Source organism: Sturnus vulgaris, chromosome 2, assembly GCF_052056855.1.
Source record: "Sturnus vulgaris isolate bStuVul1 chromosome 2, bStuVul1.hap1, whole genome shotgun sequence".
In the NCBI taxonomy this organism is placed as follows: Eukaryota; Metazoa; Chordata; class Aves; order Passeriformes; family Sturnidae; genus Sturnus; species Sturnus vulgaris.
Window position 1 is genome coordinate 48484866 of NC_142244.1, and position 24405 is coordinate 48509270.

The 24405-nt window shown below is 39.0% G+C and overlaps 1 protein-coding gene and 1 long non-coding RNA gene across 2 annotated transcripts in view; one reads left to right on the forward strand and one right to left on the reverse strand.

The window, feature by feature from the left end:
- MICU2 (mitochondrial calcium uptake 2) overlaps positions 1-10305 on the reverse strand; it is a 139130-nt gene extending 128825 nt beyond the window's left edge. Inside the window, exon 1 of the mRNA XM_014877578.2 lies at positions 10072-10305. Within this exon, the coding sequence (XP_014733064.2) occupies positions 10072-10305 (234 nt within the window). The remainder of the gene's footprint in view (positions 1-10071) is intronic.
- A 34-nt stretch (positions 10306-10339) lies between these two features.
- On the forward strand, positions 10340-13869 carry LOC148224768 (uncharacterized). Its single transcript, XR_015801390.1, has 3 exons — positions 10340-10435; positions 12631-12841; positions 13747-13869. It is a non-coding gene; the product is annotated as an uncharacterized LOC148224768 (long non-coding RNA).
- Positions 13870-24405: the final 10536 nt, after the last annotated feature.

Here is a 24405-nt window from a genome sequence, read left to right on the forward strand (position 1 = left end):
AACAGCAGTGATACTACTGTATTCCCTGATGCCTAAGACCATCAAGTAAAAAAGGTGCCAGATGTTTTATCCATCAACCTTACTGCGTTTTCAAGTAAGAACTGTAACACGAGGGAAAGTCATTAGAGTGTAATGAGTGAGGGTAAACATTTCATTGTGACAATCGCAGGCTGCTGACACCACTGTCCCTGTGCATTTAAACAATATAAGGCTGTAAAGTAAAGTGCACTTTCTTAGTCTCCATGCCAAGTATAATTTTGATTTTGCATTGCCATTAAAAATACCGAATTACTAGACAAGTCCACAGTTACTTCAAAATCAAGCCTAGAGAGGACTGGTACAGAACCTGTACTGTATCTCCAAACCAATTACTCTGTCAGCTACGCTACTAAGGTTTGTTATCTTCTAATTTTCCAAGTTTTATCAAAGGAAAAGCAAACTGTTAGATAATGTGGTCAATATGCATCCAATGAGACTTTACTGAAAAATAAAGTTCATTTTGGCAAATTTGTGGGATCATAAAATAGAATTACAAAGTCCGTTTCACCACAGTGAGCAGTACAGCACGACAGAACTTCGTGCTTTTCTCCTTGGCAAGATCTCACATCATCAAGCCCATGCAGTCAAGTTCAAAGCCCAGCCTAATCTGGCAGCACACAGACATCTGCCTCTTACAGGGTCACCAGAAGAAGCTTCTGGTAGAACTTCAGGCAGATTTCATCCTTTAAATTCTGAGCATATCTGGCCATTTAGACTAGAAACTTCCAAAATAAATCCCGTAATTTCTCTATTAGCACATTCTTATTTTTTTATATTATTGAATTCACAGTGTCTGTATTTTAAGTATATTTTATACATATGCATATATATCCTTACTAATATATAAAAAGTATAAATTTACATTACACATATATATGTACATAGCTTTAGATGCAGCTCAGTATACGATGTTTTACTATTACAGCATTATTTTTTAATAGATTATTGTAATGTGGCAGTATCGCCGATAAAAGACATTATCGAAGAAAATGCCTACTTTCAAAACAAAGAAAGATTAAGAAAAAAGCAGTTGGAAACACCAGTTTTCTTAATTTCATGTAACTTTTCCATCTGTGCTAGAGTTTGTGCAGTTTTTGAGGCAGATGAAGGAGCTTCTCTGATGATTTGGCAAAGGAGCAGGGAAGGCATCAGTACCTATAATATTTATTAGCTACATCTGCTATAAGTGCTTTTTATAGACTACATGAGTGCGAGACAGTCATTCTTGAAATTTCTCCTACCCTAAATGGGACACAAACCTTGAGGAACTACTTGAAATGACGTCTGGTGTTTAAAGCTGACAAAACTCCCTTCTCTTGTCTTTCAGCTGTATGTATAATAAAAAGCTTGGTGAGTAGCAGCAAGGACCTATAGCCTACTGCACATGTTCTGAATGAGCATTTCACATAGTTCCATCTGTCATTTATCTTGGATGATTATTTAAACTAGATTATGAGCTATTTGTTCTTTCTGGCCAGATTACGTTTCCAAAATGCTGAGCCACTTGCCAGGAATAACCATATTCAGTCAGCCACAATGCTACACAAAAGTCTACAAGTAAGTGTAATACAGAGTTCTCACGCAAACCCAGCAAATGCATTTGGGAAATATGTACAGAACGTTTGCTTGTACAGAACAGAGCACTTCTTACAAAAAATAAACTTTGCAGTATCTATGTTGAAGCCATATACTGTATTTACTAGAGAAAAAGTCTTGTATCATCAGTAAATAAATGCTAGTTTCTTCTTGAGGTTATTTTTTTAAAAATCAGAATATTATTTTGTGAAATTCTTTCTAATCAAACTATTTTTTGTTTTCAGGCCAGCTATTTTCTTCTCTGTTTGTCCATTAACATAAACAGCCAAAGACTCTCAAGCACTAGGCTTTTACTACATTAGCTAAAAGCACAAAACCATGCAGCTTAACTCACCCCATCTGTCCACATGTATCAAAGTGCCTAGAAGGAATGTTAGTTAGATTTTATTTCATCACTGAAGTCATATAGCAAGAGTGAATTCAAGGAAAAGGTGATAGATCAGATGAAAGATAGTTAAATTTTAACCTTGACCTCCAAGATTACATTTGACATCATGCTGTTTTAGTATCAATGAAGACACCTGCACAAAGAATCTCCATGTACAAAGAGAAGGGAATAAATGTAAATATTTTCAAACCCAGGAACTTAAGGATATAAATATTTCACATTCAAAAAGCTGAAAAGGATACTATATATTTAAAGTTGTAAAACAAATGCACATACATAAATAATATTTAAGGGTATAATTAATTATAACACCATGGTCCTAGAGATTCCACACTCTCTATACCACATTCTATTTTAGGCACATAACATGACAATGCCTGCATGTCACTAATGCTGAGAATTATGTTTGTGATATATTTAATATCCCAGTTATTGATTTAGACTGCTTGATGGATACCTGATACATACAGTATTTCCATAACACAGTGAAACACAGAGTTAAACAAGAGGTAGCTAAGGTTACCCTCATTGGCTGCACAAAGGAACAGTTTCAGAAATCCTGAAGCACATTTAAGGAAAAGAAAAAAGATTGGGATTATCTGAGCTAGCAGTCTAATTGCAGAGAAGATGCCTATTTATCAATGGTAAAAAAAATGGAGGAATGCTGTTTTAAAATGTTTTGAGCACACAGTATTTTCAGAATATTTTGAGACTAGTATCCAAAACTGATTCACTGAAGATGAATTTGGAAGCAACAATGTTACAAGTAATTTTAACTCAAAACCAAACCAATTGTAGTACTTCAGTCTACTTAGAGATGCACAGTAGAGGAAAAGAATTAATAGGAATATATGGACATGATATACCTGAGTTAGAAGGCACACGCATAAATCATGTTAAACTGTCTTTTTCATAGCCACAGACTACAGGTATCTGAATAATTTAATAAAAAATTTCCTGGATCAGTAACAGGCAGTACTGAATGCATTTACCCACTGAGTTGACAGACTTGTCATGATCTATGACAACTTCTTCCTTGGTGATATTTATTGAGATAGTAAATATAGCAGTAAAGATACAGTGGAAAATAAACCATGAAGCTGGCAGAGGGATGGATGCTGCCATGTGCCAACAAGAGCATTGCTTGCAGCTTGTCACAGCTGAATAAGGAGCCTCTCCAGTGCTGGACACTGCTGGAAAGGAACATCAGGGGTTCAAAGCACCTGCAATCCAACTGGGGCCTCCTCCAATGGCTGCAAGTCTTGCACATCCTTCAGCAGGAAGATTTAAACCATCTTATAGATGGTTCAAAGACACAACCTGAAGATGCAATAAGAATACTCTAAGACTTTTCCAACCATGCTACAAGCAGAACAGAAATCTAAGGCTGTGCAGGGAACCACTGCCTGGCTGTGTGCTGTGTACTGCCACACAGAACAGTGTGAGACAGCAAGGAGAACAATAACAGGCAGCAAGGTAAGATGTAAAAAGATAGAAGGACAACATTTTGAGGAAGCTGTCCCTTCCTTTAAGGAAGCTGTAAAGTAGGAGATTTAAAAACCCAAAGAAATAAACAAACAATCCTTACTTAAAGATGCTCTAACCTACAAAAGCAAGAGTAATTTTCATTGTTTTTACATGGCACTGTTTTACTGCATAGATTTTAACAATTAATGATGTAATCATGTGGTCAGGTTCACACAAACTGAATTCCACTGTGAGGCTTCTCTGAGGCCTGCGAGCCATCACTGAGCAGCTTGTTTGATGTGGATTACAAACATTTGCATTAAGGTTCAAAGGCATGTTAAAATTATGATGCAGGCTTATTTTATGCATGCTTAATTTTACTTAGTGAGTATCCCAGTAATCGTCTACGTGCATCTGCATTCTCAATTTCTAACAGAATGAAGACTTGAAGATAAACACTTCAAGATATTACTTAGGAGAAAAGAACGTATCCTGGGATTTTTGCTCCAACAAAAGCAGACAGCCTTTTCCTTTGCTGACAGAGTAAACACAAAAATCTTCTTGTATGTTTCTTAGATTAGACTGCACATATCCTTTCTGGTTCTATTTTAGAACCACATTCCTCCCTCCAGGCGATTCCATACATCATTACAAATCCTTATGCAATTTTATCCAAGGTTCTATATTTATCAAGACACCTCATCTTAACAGCAATGTTCTTTCCTCAGCATGAACCAGGCAAAGATACCCTCACAAAAATTCCCATTCTAACACAATTCATCAGTGTCTCACAATTCAAAGCACTAACATGTAACTTTGTAGGAATCATTATTAATGTGTAAGAAATACACTCTTTTTTTCTATTTGGTGGCTGAATTCAAACACCACATGCATATTTTTATCTGGCCAAAAATCTCTCACACGCACTTATTATGTACAGCTTCCTATATAACACTGTTACAAAGAAAAAAAAAAATCATAAATATAGTGAGTGAGAAAGTGTGGCCTCCAAGCAGCGTAAGCATAACTTAAGTCACAAAGTGATCTTGGTTACTAAGGATGTGTAAAAAACCAATTAAAATCCCACAGCTATCCACTTCTTCCTTCCACTGCTTTGTAGAAATTATTTCAGATGATTTAAACAAAATGCTGTTTTGACCTGCATGCAACTGATAAAATCGTTTTGGAAGCATAAGTTTACATGTTTTTGCCAGAAGTGACCAATCAAGCAAATATACACTACACAGGTAACATGTTTATAGGAGACATTATTTTGAAAAATTTCCATTGATTTGGGTTGGGAATTTTACCATGAGAAGAAAAACATGCACAAAATATTGGAACTTGCCCAAACCAACTATATTTCAGCACACAATCTCTTTGGAGACACAGTGTACATCTCAAAGCATCCCCAAAAAACACAGGCAGGATTACAAAACTTCTAAAATCTTTTTTTTTTATCAGCTTCCAAGTCTGGGAGTCCAAAGACTTCTACTAAACCCCTGATAAAGATAAGTTATATTTAATATATGCACTCTCCCTAGATTATCCTATGAGCTGTGGTACTGAGCCCTCCATAGCCCTAGGATTTGTTTATAGACTACTTTGCCTTTCCACAGTGGCAGAACCAAAGGAGTGTCCCCTGAATGAACTAGTATTTGGAGAACCTTTTATCTTTTACAGTATTCTAGTTTCTTAAAAGTGTAAGGTGATAGTTTCAAAATAATTTTTTATAGTGGGTACACATATAGACCTGGAAAACAAATCTAAGCTATAGTTTTAATCACTCAAAGTTTTTTACTCCCAGTTGCTCAGAATAATAGTTTTCATATTGTAACACAAAAAGTTGCCACTCACATGTGTGCGACATGGGAGTCCCCACTCCCATGTAGTGTGTGTGTAGTGTGACATATAAAGTCCCCACTCCCATTTTGGCTTCTCTTAAGAATCATTGACACTCGAAAAATGATGAAACATTCAATGCAGGTTTAAGTGAAATAAAAAAATTAATGCAGCCTAAAATAGAATTGTTTCAATAAATGTATTTTAAATAAAATTAGAATTACAGACACTTTAAAATATTTTACAAATTACCAGAAATTGTTTGTTTATTGTTATAAGCACTAACTTAATAGTTTCAGTAGGATCAAATACAACTCTATATTGAAGACCTCCAGGACACAAATTGCGTCACCTCTGATCCAGAACAATTGAAGAAGATTGCTGATGCAAGACATTAGTAGTAGAAAAGGTAAGATAAAGAGAACCAATTAGACTACAATCGTGTAACAGACAGTATTAACAAGCATAGACCCCAAAAAATGCTGCTAGTAAGTTATGTTTTCCTCTCTACCTCAGGTAAGCAGTATCAAATAGTTAAGTACCAGCTAATGTTTGCACAACCCTAAAAAGAAAATGCCGAAACACGGTAATGTTTATCAGCAGACAAGACTTTGCACACATAAAGCTTCATAAAAGTGCTAGCAACAACTTCAGACAATCTCATTTAGAAAACAGAGACTTAGACTCGGCACAAATTGTGATACGCTGCAGGGATCACAACTTTTCAAGGGCAAATCAAATTATATTCTTTCTGAAGCTGGTGACCTAAACATGGCCATAAAAAACTCAGCAGGGGCAGGATATACTGCCTCTGGCAGGCTGCTGCTACTCCGAATTTTCTTATCATTTGCAGTTTGCTCGTGTCCAAGATCGAATTTGCAGTTTGTTGGAAAGTTCCTAATTTAGCTGGAGTGTCAGAATTGCAAACTGCATGCTCTGAGAGAAAAAAGGCGTAAGAGACAATACTCCAAGTCTGACCAAGGTTACAAACCATTAACCATTGTGCCACTTGCATTCCACTACTGAAAAAGAAAAGTAGCCTGTGTAACATCAATGCAGCGTGCAGTGCAGTGTGAACATTTTTGACCCAGCTGTGTTGGTTAGGATGACAGAAGAAACACCTTAATGAATTCAACATAAATCCTCATTCTGAGTTACACTGGTAGAACAAAAGCCCTTACCCCCTCCCTTCTTTTTTCTCCTCTTGATACAAGCTGATTAGCTCATTTTATAAAAAAACGAAAATCAATCTAGTTTTTTCCAACAAAGGCTATTATCTGGTTTGGATATTGTCAGTGTAGCTTCAGTGGTAAATAACAATGTGGACAGAAACAAAATCTGGTCTCTATAAAGGAAAAGTTTCAAAAATATTGTGTTGATTTTGCTATAATAATCTTCTGTAGAGTTTTACAATCAACAATAAGGACTTACTCAACATATATTAGTTATATGTTTCTAAACAGGAGGTCTGCAAATGAAGATAGAGAATAAAAACAACTTCATAAATCATGAAAGATTACATCTGAGGTATTATTACATTAAATACAGAACATTTTATTACTTAGATGTTAACAATTTAATGTACATTGTAAGAACAGGTAAGTGGCAGTGAAAATGGTGACAAAAAAACTGAGCCAAAATGAAAAAAAAAAAACCAAACAAAAAACCCTGAACTGAAAACTCATTGCCAGAATAAACAATTATATTAAAACACAGTAAAGAAACATATGCCACTTCAAAATAGAACAGAAACTATCCATACAACTCAAAAAAGAAAACAGATTATCTGACCTGGAGGACCTTCGATTCTGCAAAGTCTCATATACAGGCTGGATTTAATTTAATCTGAACAGAAGTCAGGAGTACCTCTAACCAATATGAGCAGGATTAAACCCACTCCAGCAGGAAGAAAGGACAGGAATTAAAAATAGATTTAAGAAACTAGGTGCCAAAGGTACCAGTGTTTGATTTTAGAATATTTAAAAACTTTAGGAGCAAGAAAAAAAAAAGCACTAAATGTATAGAACTTTATCTTTGGCATACTATTTGCCAGCTTCACTAGAAATTGTATGTCTGAATTGCCTAGAACAAGGAAAAACTGAAAAATGTCTGACTACTTTGTTATCAACTTCAATTACTTAATCTAAACAAACAGGAAGTATTTACAGTGAACTCTTTGCCTGTGCAAAGAAGTTATTAGTGGTAACTTAGGACAACAATGAAAATTACTCAGCGGCTTGAATTATGCTTACACCAGAGTCACACACACAGACATGACATTGGTCTTAATGACAGAACTTTTTAAACATATGTAGTGCTGCTGAACAGCATTAAATCTTATTATATTGGTTCTTTACAGCAAGGAGATACATTGTCACTTTGTCAGCTTCATTCTGTCAAATACTTTAAATAATTACAACCTATTTTGCAGCAATTCAACAGCCAAGACTACATTACCAAGGAAAATTGGGAAGAACCTTAGCATAACCTCACAGCATTCTCAAGAGCAACCAGCAAGCCTTGTTGATGATACAGAAGTATAAACATTTCCACTACATATTCCTTTACAACAAAAATAATGAAAATGATACTGTTTAATTTCAAATACTTGTCTTAGCCTGTAATATTTCATACACCATGCTGCCAACATTCCCACTACATAGCACACTACCACAGGAACAAACAGTTCAATATTGTTTGTCAGCACAAGCTCAAGCACGGCTGGTTAAGATTAGTTACAATGAAAAGGAATAATAAAAGAAAATAAGGTAATCCACTATGAGAATATGTAAAGAATTTTCATTTCTCAGGATTCCACAATCTCTGAACTGAGAAAAAGACGGCTTCAAAAGATGAAATAAAGGTGAATACTTGTTTCAACACTCTTGTTTCACTTTGGACTATTTCCTATCCATCAGAAGCCACAAGCAGTATCTAAGCCGCTTAGAAGTATTGCAGTGTGCCTCTTTGGCTCTATCACTGTTGCTCAGAGCTTTCACAATCTACTTGCAGCATTATGCTCTGCTCATTTCTCAGGTAGTTTTAAAAAGCTCAATACATCACCTGCAGCAATATGGAGTACAGTACATATGGAGAATTAGTTTCTCAAACACTCATTTTACTGGGAAACTGAAGAGTTCTAATTGAATAAACATTTGAAGAGTCCAGCAATTTACCGTTTCCTTAACCAAATCAGTTAAGTAAGTCCCAGACTTTTGGACTGCCTCCTGAGAATTATTAAAAGCGTATTTGTAGGACTGTCCATGCATCACATGGAAGCTACTCCTCAAGAACACATCAACACCAGAATGAGACCCCTTCACTCAACAGCTTTTAAAAGTGATTACTTCGCACATTTAACACTTTTTATATATACCTACATACACATCTACTTAAGCAAGAGTTACATGCATAAATGAAATTTGTCTCAATGACAGGACTTTTAAAGAAGAATGCAATGCTACCTAAAAATCTCACATAATTAAACATAACAACAACAAGGAGATACATTTTCTGCAGGATATATGCTAAGTAATGGATGCTTTCCTCGCTAGGAGATGGATACAATAAATTGAAGTTTAATACGTGCTGTCCAAGGAACCAGGACTACTGGATAATCTATTTAGAAAAACGCTTATCTAATAAAAATTTAATTTTCTAAGAAGACACAGCTTAGGTGTTTTTCACAATGAAGACTACAATATTAAAAAAAAAAAAAGTATTAAAAAGTAATTTTTTGTTCTTGACTCAGGAATAAAGGCTGTCCTCAAGAATAAAGGTTGCTATTTATCTGCTTGTAGTTCAGCCTGTTTAATCACTGTTAAGAGATAAGACATCAAAGTATACAAAGTGTTGAATACTTCCAAAAATTCTTAGATATAAGTAGATGAATGGCACTTCAAGCATGGACTGACCTCTTCCCCCATCACACCTAAGCCCTCTGGCCTACAAAGCATTTAGGTCTTCCGGCTTTGAAACAACAAACCAATTCTTATTGACAGTAACTTCTTATCTGAAGGAAGAACAGGAAAAAGCTCACTGCCTCCATGGAAAGGATAAAGTGTACAAAGTTTATTTTATAAACAATAATGATCTGTCCGTGAGCGCCCTTCTGGGTGTGGCCTGATGCTCCAAGGCAAACCACACTTTAGCATCCAGTGCACACATTTTGGACATAGTACGAGAAAATCATTCTGTGAAATGCATTTCAGACAAAGTATGAACTACAAAAGTACTACTTCCGTGAAATATTTTAAGAGACAGAAACGTGCATGACTGTCTAACAGCACCTGATGTGCAGATCAGGCATCGTGGAAGTAACTTTCCCCTGAAAGTTACCCGCAAAAGGCGGAGCTCACTACAGGCCGTGTGTCTGTCCAACCACACAGGTCCATCGTCCTGCACGACCAGGGCTGTCAAGGGGAGAGGGGAAACGCTCCGTGCTAAGGCAAACCCTGCCTTTTCCGGCTGCGGAAAACGGCGGAGTCCCCGTCGGTGAGGCGAGGCTGCTCAGCCTAAGTGTGACAGGCTGCTGATGCCAAGGGGGCCGGGGACGCGCATTACCTGCCACACCACCGGGGCCAGGAGGGCTCCCGCAGCCAAGTCCCGCCTCACGACGGGGTCTGACCACCGCGGACCCCGACCTGCCCGCGGGCCGCCGACAGCCGCCACGGGCCCCGGCTCATCGCACGCCCGCCCAGCCCTGCCCGCCGCCGGGAACGGGGATGCTGCTGTCTTACCTGAGCCAAGACCGTGGGGAACACGCGCCCGCTGTAACACGCCGCCAGGCAGCCTCCCCCGACCAGAGCGGCGGCGGTGGCGGCGGCCCCCCATGCGGGCGGGCGGCGCTGGCTGCGCGGGGGCCGCATCCCGGCGAGCCGCCCCCGCAGCGGGGCTCGGGCGGCCGCCGCCACCGCCGCTCTCCACGCCACCGACATCTTCCCGGAAAGCGCCGCGGCGGCCGCGCCGCGCATGCGCAGTGCTGGGCCCGAGGCCGCGGGGCGGGGGCAGCTCCGGGCCGGTCCCGCCGCGATCGTGCCGGCCCCGCTCCGCCGCGGGAGCGACTCCACCCGCGCAACAGGAGGGGACGGAGCTGGCGGAGAGGTAACCTGAAAGGAGGGTGTAGCCAGGCGGGGGTTGGCCTCTTCTCCCAGGCAACAAGTGACAGGATGAGAGGACACAGTCTCGAGCTGTGCCAAGGGAAGTTTAGGCTGGGCATTAGGAGGAGTTTCTTCACAGCAAAGGTGGTTAGACACTGGAATGGGCTGCCCAGGGAGGTGGTGGAGTCAGCGTCCCTGGACGTGTTTAAGGAAAGACTAGACGTGGCACTCGGTGCAGTGGTCTGATTGACATGGCAGTGTTGGGCTGCAGGTTGAATTCGATGATCCCAGAAGTCTTTTCCATCCTAACTGATTGCTCTGTTTCTGTAACGCAGGCGGAGTGCCCCTGCTCCCTCCGTCCCAGGCCGGGGAGCCCTCCAGGTGAGGGCAGGCAGCAAGGCTCCCTCCCAGGCTTCCTCTGGGAGACAGGGGTTCCTTCCTGGTGGGGAGGGAGAGCGGGCAGGGCGGTGGCTTGTGTCAGGGAAGGGGGCACGGAAAGCCTGGCCTGTGCTATAAGGGAGTGAAAAGTGGCGACTCTTGAAGTGATCCTGCTGCCCCAGGGGTGCCCCGGCTACCCCCGCGTGTCTGTCACAGAGCTCAGCTTCACCGCGTTCCCTGATGTGACTCTTCTCCCAGAGCAGACTCACTGCTGAGCACATGAGGAGCAGTGGATCACGAGCGGAGTACTGAGCAAGGCAGGTTAGGTGAGCTTCCACCAGCGGGGCTGATATTCCCGGCGCTGGTATTTCCTGGACGTTGATGGCCCATATGGATGTGTTGCTCAGTGTGTGATCCAGATCAGAAACAACAAAAGCATCAGCAAGTTTTTCAAGGGCAGAGTAGAATTTCTCATGAAGTACAGATGACAGAAGATGAGTTTACAGAAATTGTCGTGGCAGAGGTGTTAACTGAGAAGCATTACAGAATGACCTAGTTGGCAGTAGCACTTGTGCCAAAAGACTGCTACTCACTGTGAATGCTTTTTTTCTCACTGCCACAGTTTTAACAAAGCTCTCTAAGTCTTGGTTGGTTACACTCAAACATTAGGTAGTTGATCGCATTCAAAACCTGGGCCATCTGGGAATTAATGCTAAGCTCATATGAAGTAAAGCAGAGAGTAAGTTAAATGTAATTTGTATGTTGGCAGTACTGGTATCCGTGTTATGAGAGTAGCTCACCCAGTAACTTCATGTGAATACTACTGAGAGAACAGCTGCATGCAATTTTCTATTACTTTGGTTGAGGACCATCAGAAAGTACTCAGTCTGTTTTAGCAAACTGTATCTGCCACCTCTCTGATATGACAGCCAGTACTGCGTTGTCAACATTACAAATGTTTGGTACAGGCTCGGAAACATGAAAATGCTTTTTGCCCTCTATCCGCTGACCAAACGTGATCATCCATCAGTGCCACCAAAGTAATTTTAGTTCACTCTCCTTCCCTGATGTGAATTCAGAGTCATGAATTCAGTTTCATAGAGCGTAATTTCAGATGCCATTTAACTAGTGGCATCTCAGAATTTATCCAGTTGTCTTTTAGCATGTGCTGTTCACTGAGTGTCATTCTGTGAAATGTTTGAGACATCTTCAGGAATCTCAGGACCCAAGTCCTTAGCAGGATACAAACTCTTCAAAAACACCTTCTCTGGCAGCAGTGACTGCTCATTGCAAAATCACCCAGGAGAGCAACATGCAGGGTGAATGGTTTCCATCTCTACATGGTAATGTACATTGCAAAAGCTTTTTCCTGTTCCCAGAGACCTAGAAACTAACTCATATGGGAAAAGCCTTTTTAATCTCCCAATATAAAACATAGGAGTGAAATCTGTCAATTGTTATGCTCAAACACACTGCAAAATCCTACTTCTTCTGTAAAACTTGCAGGAAATTCCTATTTCCTTTAGACAGACAAAATATTTTCCATCCCAATCTTATAGTTTGACACATAGTATTTATCCAAACGCCTTAAAAGTACTTTGCTTTCTGTGTAAGCCAATAGCAAGCACTTCATAAGTGCTGGCAACATCTTACAAACATCTTGTAAAGGATGGCTGAGAGATTTGATTTCTGAATGCCAGATCCCTTGATGTTGAACACACGACCACAGCACAGGCAAGGAGGTTTAATTCGTTGTTCTGACAGGCATTTTCAGTTTTTCTTTAAGTAAAAAAAATAAGTAGGTCATTTGTCTTTCCTCAGATGACATTCCCGCCTGGAACAGATACAACTGCAGTGTGAATGGAGAGCTATCCTCATATGGCTGCAAGCACGCAATGCTGATGGGCGAGTTAAGTGTCCTTAGCCACCCCTTCTCTCTCTGCAGTAAATTCACCTCGTGGGCTCAGGGTCCCGAAGCTGCCGCTGCGCTGGTGCTGCTCACAGCTGTGCTGCTGTCCCTGTGCTGGTATAGGTGTGAGTGCAAGAACACATGCCTTAAACGTCTCTTTAAAGAGAAAACTCCTGGTGAGGCAGACACACTTCTGCTGCACCTCATGCAGGATCACTGCAGGGTTGTTTATGACGGAAAGCAAAGATCTCTTGTGGTCTATAGGAATGATGCTGACAGTCTGGTACATATAATACAAGTTTCACCAGACAAATTGAGTTATGTGGTGACAAATGTCATCAGCTGCAGCACTATGCTGCAGCACAAAAATGTTACCTCCCTTTGCCATCATGCTCAGTTTGCTCTTCTTTGTTCTTGCAGGCATAAATCATTACATTTAGCAAGATGTCAGACCTGCTTTATTAAAAAATGCTTTCTGTGTGGTGACATTAGACTTCTTACTAGAGGTGTTTGCATTGCTGAAAATTTGAAAAAGCAAATGAAAATACTAATAAAATGTTTGCTGAAATGTTTAAAATGTAATTTTTCTTTAAGATTCAATGTCCCACTGAATAGTTATGTAACAATGCTTAAATGCAGTCTTTTCTTAGTCTTTCATTTGGCATAATGAATATAATGTAAAGTCACATCAAAAGACAAAAACATACTACCATGAAACAAAACCTTTGTGTGTCCTGTCATTCTTAGGAAATGTTGTTTGGCAGAAACTTATTTCTTTTAACTTTCATTACAAAGTAAAAAAAAAAAATAATTAAAAATGCCAAGTAAATATACATCTCCTCATGCCTGAAGGTCCACTTCCACATCTCAGTGTCTTTTTAAAGTGTTAGGCCAAGTTCCAAGAGGGATTCACTTTCTACTAGAACTCCAATCCCCTCAAGAGCATTAGGCTTAGTGCCAGCATTCATTTACTCTTGGAAGAGCTTAAATTAACTCCTGTTGCATTCTGTCTAAACCCTGTCTTACAGAGTAAGAGTTGAGAGCTGGATTCAGTCAGTTAGTCTGAAGGCCACCCAGCATGCTTGTCTGTCTTCCTGGACTTCAAATGCTGCATAAACTGGATTGGGGAAGGCAGCAGTGATCAGCTGTGTGTAAGTTGAGGGGGGAAGCTGGCAAGCCATCTTTTGTACACATGTCCTCGTTTCATGAGAAATAGTGTGGGGGTTGGTCTGACTTATTTAACATAAGTCATTGTGGCAGTAAGCTCCAACCAAATGTGAAATTTTAGTAGGCTGTGCAGTGTGCTAACAATATTTTGATACATTCCTGGCAGAGCTGAACAGATAAGCTAATCAAAAGACAGCAAATACCACTGCTTGGTTTTGTAAGAACTGGATTGTAAGATTACATTTTGCCCAACCTTAGAAGGTTGAAATAGAAGGTCTCACAAAGCAGACCTTCTTTAGCCCCTTCAAACTTATATGGTCTCTTAAGAATATCACTTCTGTTTTACTTTAGCAAACATGTGAACAATCTGTTTGCCTGTGATTACAAGGCAAACACTCTGAAGCAGGTAAAGATGTAAGCACAGGGAAGACAAGTTTTCCAAAAAGTGATAACACAAAATGTTCTTAGCACACTTAGAATAGTACAGGGTAATTGGACAGAACTGGACAGTCATTAAAGTTGACCAGCTGATACCTTGGTCTCTATCCAGAGACTCAAAAGTCCTGTACCAAGGTCTTCATGGTGAAGGCTAGAAGCTGACTTGAGGGATTTCCAAAGCTGCTTTGTATGATTGTTATTCATAGAATAGTTAGAACCTTTCAAGGTCATCTAGTCCACCTCCCTCCAACGAGCAGAAACATCTTCAGCTAGGTCAGGTTGCTCAGAGCCCTGTTCAACCTTAACCATTGTCATAATTTCTACCCATCCCTCCTCCACAAGAAAAAAAAACAGAAAATCCCAGACAACAAATAGAGGAGAGATTAATTTTAAGGAATCAGAATTACCTTCCTCTGATGAAGAATCTTTTAAGCTGTTAGTTTACAAAAAGTTCAGTTGTTTTGTATGCTTTGGAGATGATAGAAATGGAGCTAGTTACCAGACAGTCAGCATTCATCCGCTAGTAAAACTGAAAATAAACGTGAGCATTTTGTGGCTAGATAACACTATTCAGCTCATAAATAAGAGTTCACAGCAATCTTTGCAGTTAGGAGCTACACTATAAATATAGCTTATCTTCAAATATTTTCAACTTGCTAAAGTTACTTGAAAGCTTATCCTGATAGAGAGTGCATTTAAAAGGAAAAGAATTAAAATTTATCTAAGATATGTGTCCCCAAATACCTCTCATAGCATTCATTTATATTGACCTTTCTAACATGCTGTCTTCCCACACTCTTTGTATGTAGTTAGCTGAAAAATATTGTTGGTGTTTGTAACAAGTCCCCTCAAACTTCAGAATTACCTTTTTAAAGTTAAGTTGAAAATCAGAGAAAAAAGTTGAAAGCAAAATTCTTACTTTAAAAAAATTAATTTGAGAAAATAACAGTAATAGAATTGGAAAGATTTAAAAATACAGTTTCTAACTGTACAGTTTCTATCTTTTTGTGATAAATATTTGATTTATTTAAGAAATGGTACACAGACTGTTTAAACACTAATGTGAATACAAAAGGCAGATCAAAAATGATACTCTTTTGTGAAAGAATATTAATTTTTTAAATTTTAAAAGTATATTTGCTATTACTTTCCAAGTAAGGCTATAGATCTCAATTCTGTGACAAGTTTCATATATTATGCCTAATTTAAAGCATTTTGAAAGATTCTGTGAAGCAAGACTACTTCGACTGCATAAAATTAACTGTATACATAAATCTTTGAAGGCTGGGGACTTTCTTGCTCTTAGATGAGACCTGTAGTTCAACTGCTGTTTTATCTTTTAATGATAAGATCCCATGGCACTTTTGCAACAATAATAGAAGTCCCCTGAAAATGTTATAAGTAATGGAATTACAGTGTGTGTTTTAGTGGTTATATTTTCCTCATGTTTCCAGCTGAGTAAGTTATCCTTAATTTTTCTTCCCTTGCAAACATTCTTCTGCAGTGTTGCTAGCACTCATTAAAAAGAAAGACCTATATCTAAGTGAAATCCTACAATTTTGACCTTTAACCTGTATTTTTATATACATACAAATATATGCACATTGATATATGTGTTTTGCCCATAATATATTATTCATAGGATATCCTGAAATCTTATTACCAGTGCTTCCTCTGTAAATATGGAATTGTGTTGCTGGGACCTTGCTGTATTATTTCAGGGAGTGTTTCTTCTCTTTTCTTTCATTCTCTGAAATTAGTGTGAGCATTGCAATCAATTTTAATTATACCAGTATTTCTCTCTGAGTTTTATAGGAAGAGTTGGCAGCAGTAACTATAGTTAAGATTGCCTAAGACTTTCTGCTGTATAGATTCTGTACTTAAAAAGAGAGAGGGATAGAAATTGTGCATAAGGGTACAATAAAACATGTCAAGATTAGCAAAGTTAATTTTATCTGTTACTTGAAAAACCAGAAGGATTTATTAGGGACTCTGACTTTATATTTTTAAATGCAATGTGACTGAGACTGATATAATTTAAAATAATTATTATTATGTAGTTCAAAAAATACTATAAAGATGACAAGGCATTACTTCACAGTATTACCAAAGAAACAATTATAGAATTATCAGTATTGTAACCTGTAAAATATTTTTAAAATATATGTTTTTTGGAAATGGTGAAGTAGAAGCAGCATCATATATTTATTTCTTGCTTGTTTTCCCAGACCACAGTCTAAAGCAACTATTAATAACATGTTGTACTGCCACTGTGATTTATTAATGAAATTTACTTTAGTTATCACGTCCTTACTACTACTGAAGATGGTGAAGTATATATAATTATTTCTGTAAAAAAGAAAAGAATAATAAAACTCTAAATTACTGTTTTCTGTAATGTATTCCATTATTTCAAACAGTGTTTTCTTCTTTTGCTCAGAACACTATTTATGAGCTGTGATTGTACCTATTCTTGTATAAGCACCTATTTTTGTATAAGCGGAGGGGAGGCGTGATTATTTTCCATATCTGTGTTTAGTTGTTTAGTATTATCTAACCTAATACAACGAGCGTGTGGTAGACACACAGCTTCACTATAAAAGATTCTGCAATCCATAAAAAAGTTGGAAGTCCTAATATGAAATTCATTGTAGTCAGCAGCATCTTTTTCCATAGGTGTCTGCATTTGGCACTTGCAGAGCTGAAAAACAGCTTTACTGTTTGTGTGAATATTGTGAGCAGTCTTGGTATATTTGCTGGTGAGGGATCCTCAGTGTGTAGCTGCATCAAAAGGTACTGTTGGATCCACTCACAAAGGCACAGTAATAATGGCACTAATAAAAATCCCTGACAAAGGTATGGATAAAGTTGACGAGTCAGGCAGGAGCTGTTTTGCTGAGTACACCCAGAGAGGATTTCCAAGCCATTACCTAACCTTTTTCTAGAGAAGCGAAAGGTCTTGAGGGAGTTGGTATTCTGGAATATCTGAATTGCATATGCCTAAGAAGGCATAAGCTATACCAAGAGCAAACAGTTGAGATACTCAGACTGTCTCATGTTCACAAGGGTTAGAGAATCTCCTGCTCACATGGAATTTCTATTGTTAATGGGTCTCATGTTCCTGCAGCTTAGTTGTAGAGTCTCTGTGGCTGAAGATTTAGCTGAAGTAGTCCAGAGGATCCACAGCAAATCAGCTGTAAGTTAATTTCTGAGGAACAGAGGAGACTGATGGGACTAATGCATGCACAAGGAGGTTTGTGTAAAAGGGCAGAGGTGTGTAAGACAGGGGTAAGGTTCATCCTACTAAAAATAAATGTCTACATATAGGTGGCTGTATCTGAATATATCACCTTATGCTCTTGTTAATGGGGTAAGTATTCATCTCTGGATGATTTGTCTCATCCCAAGAGAAATGTTGACGTAATTCAGTTGAATCTCAAGCAAAGAAACACCCATATCAGTCTTTCTGACTGTGAGATCAGAGATAATTTTTGTGTAACTGTAAATGTCTGCACTGTAAACTGCTTTTCTTTACTGTGTCTAGCTGCTGCAGAGATTCTTGGAAAGGAACTGGGTATCAAACTTGCTGAGCACATATGCCCATGCATGGGAGAAGTTGTGATATCCTCATTCCCTCCCTGTGTACTAACTTGTTACTAGGCTTATGAACATCTGTATTTGGGAGCACTGAAATGTATGTCTTTTTTGTGTCTTGACTTATATGAAAAATATATATATCTTCTGTCAGTTCAGACATTACTGCTGCAGAGAGAGTTTGTAGAGAGCTCACAAAGATAGATTATCCAGTGTTCCAGAGGATACCTGCCTGTGGTAGTTGAAGGCCTTTAGGAGTGCTCAGCATACCATGCTAGATTGCCCCTGAGTTTAGGTGGGTGGCATTCTGTGAGAAGGGAGAGGGTGGCTGATGACAGCAAGCTATTTATTGTTCTCCTCAGCAGCAAGAGAAACTGCCATTTTAACTCAGAGGACCTTAGGTTAGTCAGTCGGGAGCCTCCCACTCCATAAGCCCTGAGAAGAGAAGCTCAAGAAGCTGACACCAGTGAAGCACTGAGGACCAGAAGAGTCAGTGGGTAACCTGCAGGGACTATCCATGGTGTGACTTTACCCCAAATCTACGCATGACAGTGGTCTGTCAGTGCTGATAACATCTCAGCACCTGAAGAGCCCACTGCTCTTGTCAGACATGGATGGACAAAGTGGAAGGCAAGTTTGAGGAATAAGTATTGCATTATTATATTGAATAAATTGTAGACTAGCAGTTTTTGTTACAGATTAAGTAGGATCTAAATGACTTAACACCCATGGACTCCCTTTTGTCTTCTCCTTTTAGTGTACTCTCCTCCTCAATCTCTTTTTATATAATCTGTGGTTTATTATATGTAATACTGGTATATTCAGCAGCTGGGTTTACTTGCTGATGGCCAGAAGCTCAGCTGCCACTGACAGTTGGGATGGTACCAGAATCCCTTCAGGGAGAGCAACACGGGCTCTGCTGCTCTGAAAGATCAGGATACCTTATCAAGAACTAGGTATTACAGCATCCATGGAGAGTCACTAGAGGTTGATTACCTTCTTTTTTTGTACCATGGAACACATTAGGCTGGAATGACTTGTCTAAGGTCTTAAAGCAAGGCAGTGACAGAGCTAGAAATAATCCCTGGAGGCAGGTGCTATTTGTAACATATTTTCTGCAAATATTGCTTTTTTGGACAGTTTTTTGGATGATTATTGCAAATTTTAAAAAATAAAATAAAAATTTCTGCATTACCAAACTTCTGGCATTCACCTTTGATTTTAAATCCAGGATGTCTGTCAGTCTGATGATACTATTCATCACTTTCCTACATCCACCTTACATGTAGTTTTTAAATTTTCCTAGCAGTGTGCTAACAGTACAAGTAAAAATTACTGCTGTAGTTTTACACAAAAAGAGAAATTCTGCAAAAGCAAATTTATTGGAATTCTGGCCACTTTGTAGTCTTTAGAATCTGCCACATTTCCCCCACCACTCAAGTGATTATAAATTATAAGTAGTTTTGCAGAGCTGTTAGCATTATTTTCTCAGCTCACTCAAAGTTTTTGCAAGACTTATTATCTGTGATGAATCACATCTTTTATTCATATAGTTATAAATGCATTAAAACTGTCAGGTATAATTTGCTGCTTTTTCTCCTTTAGATTCAGCATGGTTTCTGAAAATAAGCTAATTTAATAACTAGGGAATCTAAGTTATAATCAAATTTATTATATTTACCAGACTTAAATTTCAGATGAGATAACATTAAAAATGTGCTTGAAGAGGAAAGAGCAAAATTGCTGGTGGGCATTGAATTAGCAGCCTGAAAAGTATCTAAGAATGTTGTGATCAAGAGTGTTATGATGATGAGAGGAGGAAGAGGAATTCTGTTTGTCTTTATCTGTAGCTTTTACATGTCACAAACTGAAATGAAGGTTAGAACCCCAGGCCAAAACTTCAATTCAGGGGAAAGAATGTTCTCTTTTTAGATTTTTCAGTGACTTACAGTGTGCCTTTATAATGTAGCACTGCAACTCTGTCTACAAATCTCTAAATTTCTGTTAGAAAGGACATGCTGCTGTTTATGTGCATGTATGAGCACTTGCCACTGTCCATGGTGTACCAGACGTAATCCCCTGAGTTCTGCATCCACCAAATTTCAGCTGAATTCTGGATTAAATTTGTGCTTAGAAGGCTCTGGGTCAAGGTTTCATGTCAGGAAGTGTGAATAAAAGGCCTGTTCAAAACCTATCCAACAGAAACCCAAAAAATGAAGTATTTTTCTTTTCTTGTAGCTCATGTTAATCTCATCTGAGAGAGTGTTAGTCTTCTCTGATTTGGTTCCCCAACTCTCTTAACCAAGTCTGTGGCACAGATTGTGTTTTATTTATCAATATATGGTAAGACAGCCTGTTATTTTGGGAGTACATTTCTTGCATTTGTGGAGATTATGAATTCCCAAAGATGCTGCCTTTTGTGTTTGTGTACACAGTTTGAACCGAAGCAGAGTTTTTTCCCAGGGACTTCTGCAGAATTTTAGATATTTAAAATCTGAAATTATATTTCTTTTTTGTCCATCATCTGTTAAAGACTTCTGGCTGTACTAAAACCGGCAAAATAGTTAAACAAGGATAAAACAGAAGTTTATTCCAGGGAACTAATATATATATCATGGAGGATTCCTCTCCTGAAGGTACATAGCCACTTAGAAATCACTAAGAATAATGGTCACACAAATACAAAGAAAGACAATTTTTTTAAATGACTGAAATTTTACTTAATATTGAAAAGCTTAATTAAAGGAAGAGCTTGAGGTTTGAGCATTTCTAGTGACTACTTTGTGCTAAGGAGATTGTCTCTATGTGGATGTGGTACATCATTGACAGGACACAGTAAGTCAGCTGTTCATCTGCCTCTGTTGTAGCTCTAACCCTCCACAGCTGAGAATGCTCATGTCATAAGTGGGAGGAGGAGGATATTAGCCCTTGGCATTTCAGAAGATGTCTATGCTACAATTCAGTGCCCTCGGTTCTGAGGTAGTTTTGATAAAGAGATTATGGCACAGGGGCCGTAGCTGGTATGAAGATATAGGGCCTCGCTCTAAAATTCCATATTCTTTTAGTCTCTATTTTACAGACATAGTTCTTTGAGGAGTGTCATAGTTTGAGGATGACAAATTTAGTAAAAAAAGTTGAAGAGAATCTTATTGTTAAAGAAGAAGAGCTTTTAGTAGATAGGTAGGAACGTGAAATGTCATAATACCCACTGCAAAGTCTCTGGGTATTATTCTTAAGAGCAAAATGTTGGAATTTTGTTCTAAATGCTCAGTGATTCAGAGCTTGAGGACACAGTACGTGAGTAAGTATTTCTTGCTTTAGTCATCAAACAGCCACATTAAAGCATGACTAAGAAGAAAGGCAAGGCAGCAGTGAAATGGGGAGCTGATGAGATAGCTCCATACTGAGAGCAGAACTGGAAATTAAATCAAAGATGATTGAATTGAGTTGAGTGTACCTTGCTCAAAAAGTAAAGAAGCAGGGAAAGGTAAGAACCTTTCAATAATTACAAGGAATGAGAGTAAGGAAACAAACCCCAGAAGACAAGAGGTAAAAACAGTTCACATGATGCTATAATCTCATAGCTTGTGCTGTCAGCAAAAAGAGATTGGATGAGTTTTTGCAGACTCAACAGTAATTGCCACGCAGCAGCAGACAGAACTATTGTAGTGCTGGAACTGATGGGAACCAACTAGGCTGTCGTGACTGGGAACAGACGTCCTCTGAAGAGCATGAGGCAGCATTCTGCAGCGTGAGAAATCCTTGCCTGTCACTCTAAACTAGTGTTTGTTTGGTGGACTGACCTGTGTCTCTCATGAGATAGGAATTTTGCCTTTTTCTTCTTTAGTGTCTGTAGATACACAGTTCGGTTCTCAGTGAAGATGATGTTTTCTTTTTTGTAAATGTAGCCTAATAGATATTAATTTTCAGCAGTTACATGTGTTCTAAATATCAGCATTAGGAGGAACAAGGGTGGCTACGTTTTTGAATATATTCAAGGAGTACAATGTCAGGAGCTTTTTCTCTCCAGCTCAGTGTGAATTAATGTTTTGTAATGTTCTGGGCATAACTGACCTTGAGTTGAGCTGTTTATATTCCCCCTTGGAGAAAGACTGCTTAAGCTCATACAGTTCTATACCATCAAGCAGTTGAAACTGGAGCCACTTGTGTGAATCTTGGCTCAGGAGGTTTGAGGTTGCTGCTGAATATTTTTGGCCAGTGGACAGAAGTAGGATTTGCATTTCACAAGGGTGGCTGAAGTCTTGAGGGTCAAAGCAGCCGCAGTTAGCCCTAAGTCCCTGAACACACAATAGCTGTGAGCTGTATGGCTGTGCTGCCCACCTAAAAAGTGTAGGGGAGGAGTCAGACTGCTCTGTGTTTAATGAGAAAAGGAGTAAACTCTGATCTCTGTTCTTAAATGCTGTTTAAAGATGCAAAAACTACATAATTTTACCTTCTACTTGGGAATAGCTTATCTAAGGACTGCTCTTGAAAGGAATTGAAGGGAAGGCCAGTTACAGGTAGAATTTAGTATTGAACTTTGAAATGGTCTTTGTCTCATGGTGTATATTGCATGCTGTCGTGTTGCCTGCACCAGCTTTTCTTCTCAATTTGCTTAAGAATAATTTGAAAAAAAAGGTAACATGAATTAAAAAGTACTATGCTTATTAGCCTTCTTGGTAGCTAATGTCTGTTCTCCATAACTGGTCAGGATTTACCCCTGTGACTACCCAGATATTCTAAAACAAAGATCATAGCTGAATATCCATGAAATAGGAAATCTTTAGTGATGTCTGTGTATCCTATAAAATAGGAAAACTGTAGTGATTAGTCCCAGTTGATGTAATTTTCAGAAGGGCTGAGGAGGTATGAAGTGGTGAAAAGTGAATATTTTAAATTTTCATATGAAAAAAGTTCCACAAATTAAAGGAAGTGTGATTCAACTACAACAAGATGAAGCCAGGAGTTTTAAACCTCAGGCACTGAAATCTGTATTCTTACTTAGGACCTAAGTAATTAAATAGTTAAAGATATTGAGGATTCACAACAACCCCATGCAACACTATAAACTTGAGGCAGAGTGCCTGGAAACCTGCCTGTTGGAAAAGGACCTGGGGGTGCTGGCAAAGAGCAGCTGAACATGATCCAGGGTGTGCCCAGGTGGCCAAGAAGGCCAATGGCATCCTGGCCTGGCTCAGCAATGGTGTGGCCAGCAGGAGCAGGGCAGTGACCGTCCCCCTGTACTGGGCACTGCTGAGGCCACAGCTCCAATCCTGTGTTCAGTTCTGGGCCCCTCCCTGCAAGAAAGACATGGAGGGGCTGGAGCGTGTCCAGAGAAGGGAACGGAGCTGGGGAAGGGTCTGGAGCACAAGTGCTGTGAGGAGCAGCTGAGGGAGCTGGGGGTGTTTGGTCTGGAGAAAAGGAGGCTCAGGGGAGACCTCATCACTCTACAGCTGCCTGAAAGGAGGGGGTAGCCTGGTGGGGTCAGCCTCTTCTCCCAGGTAACAGGTGACAGGATGAAAGAGAACAGCCTCAAATTGTTGTGGAGTAGGTTTAGACTGGATATTACAAAAAATTTCTTCTTGGAAAGGATTTTCAGTCATTGGAACAGGCTGCCCAAGGAAGTTGTGGAGTCACCATCCCTGGACGTACTTAAAAGTCATGTAGATGTGGCCGTTAGGGACATGGTTTAGTGGCAGTGGACATGGCAGGGTTAATGGTTGGATTCAATGATCTTAGGGTTCTTTTCCAATCTAAACAATTCTATGATTCTATTAAGAGAATTTAATGAGCCTAATCATCTCCAAGTATTTCCTGCAGTTCACTTGCTGAGCACTCATGTAAGGCATCTTCAGAAGTTTTGAATGTAATTGGCCAAAATGAGACACTAGTGAACAGTTCTGAGAATCTTAGCCTTTCAGTCTTAATTTAGGCTCTATTTTTTGAATATTTGCTCTTATAAATGCGTAATTTGAAGTTATTTCAGTAATGGAAGTTTTTTGATTCTCTGTTCTTGAAGAGAGACACTACTTTTAAAACATCCTTATTAAAAGGCTGACTCTTTTCAAAGCATGTTACCAGTATAATTATTTTTTGAGTGTGGCATTTGTGTGTTATGAACAAGTGTTAGAGATCGCTTTAAAAATTGCTTAAAAGTCTTAAATATAAAAGATTTACTTTACCTTTCAGAAATGTTAAAAAATAAGCTTCATTCTCACTGTTCATAGACAACTCTAATGCCTCAACTTTTGAGTAGCATTGAAGTTAACTTTCAAAGTGAATTTGAAGTGTTTCGTAGACTCTGCACTGTATAGCCTTTGCTTAAAACCCAAGGAAAATGGAAAATATAATAACAACCTCCAAGATTTGCTCTTGTCTGAATACTGTGCAAAGATGCTTTGAATGACTAGACAAAAAATTATGAAAGCAGCATATGGCCTAAATTATAAATAAAATATGAGGACTACTGGACCAAAATCTGCATGAGG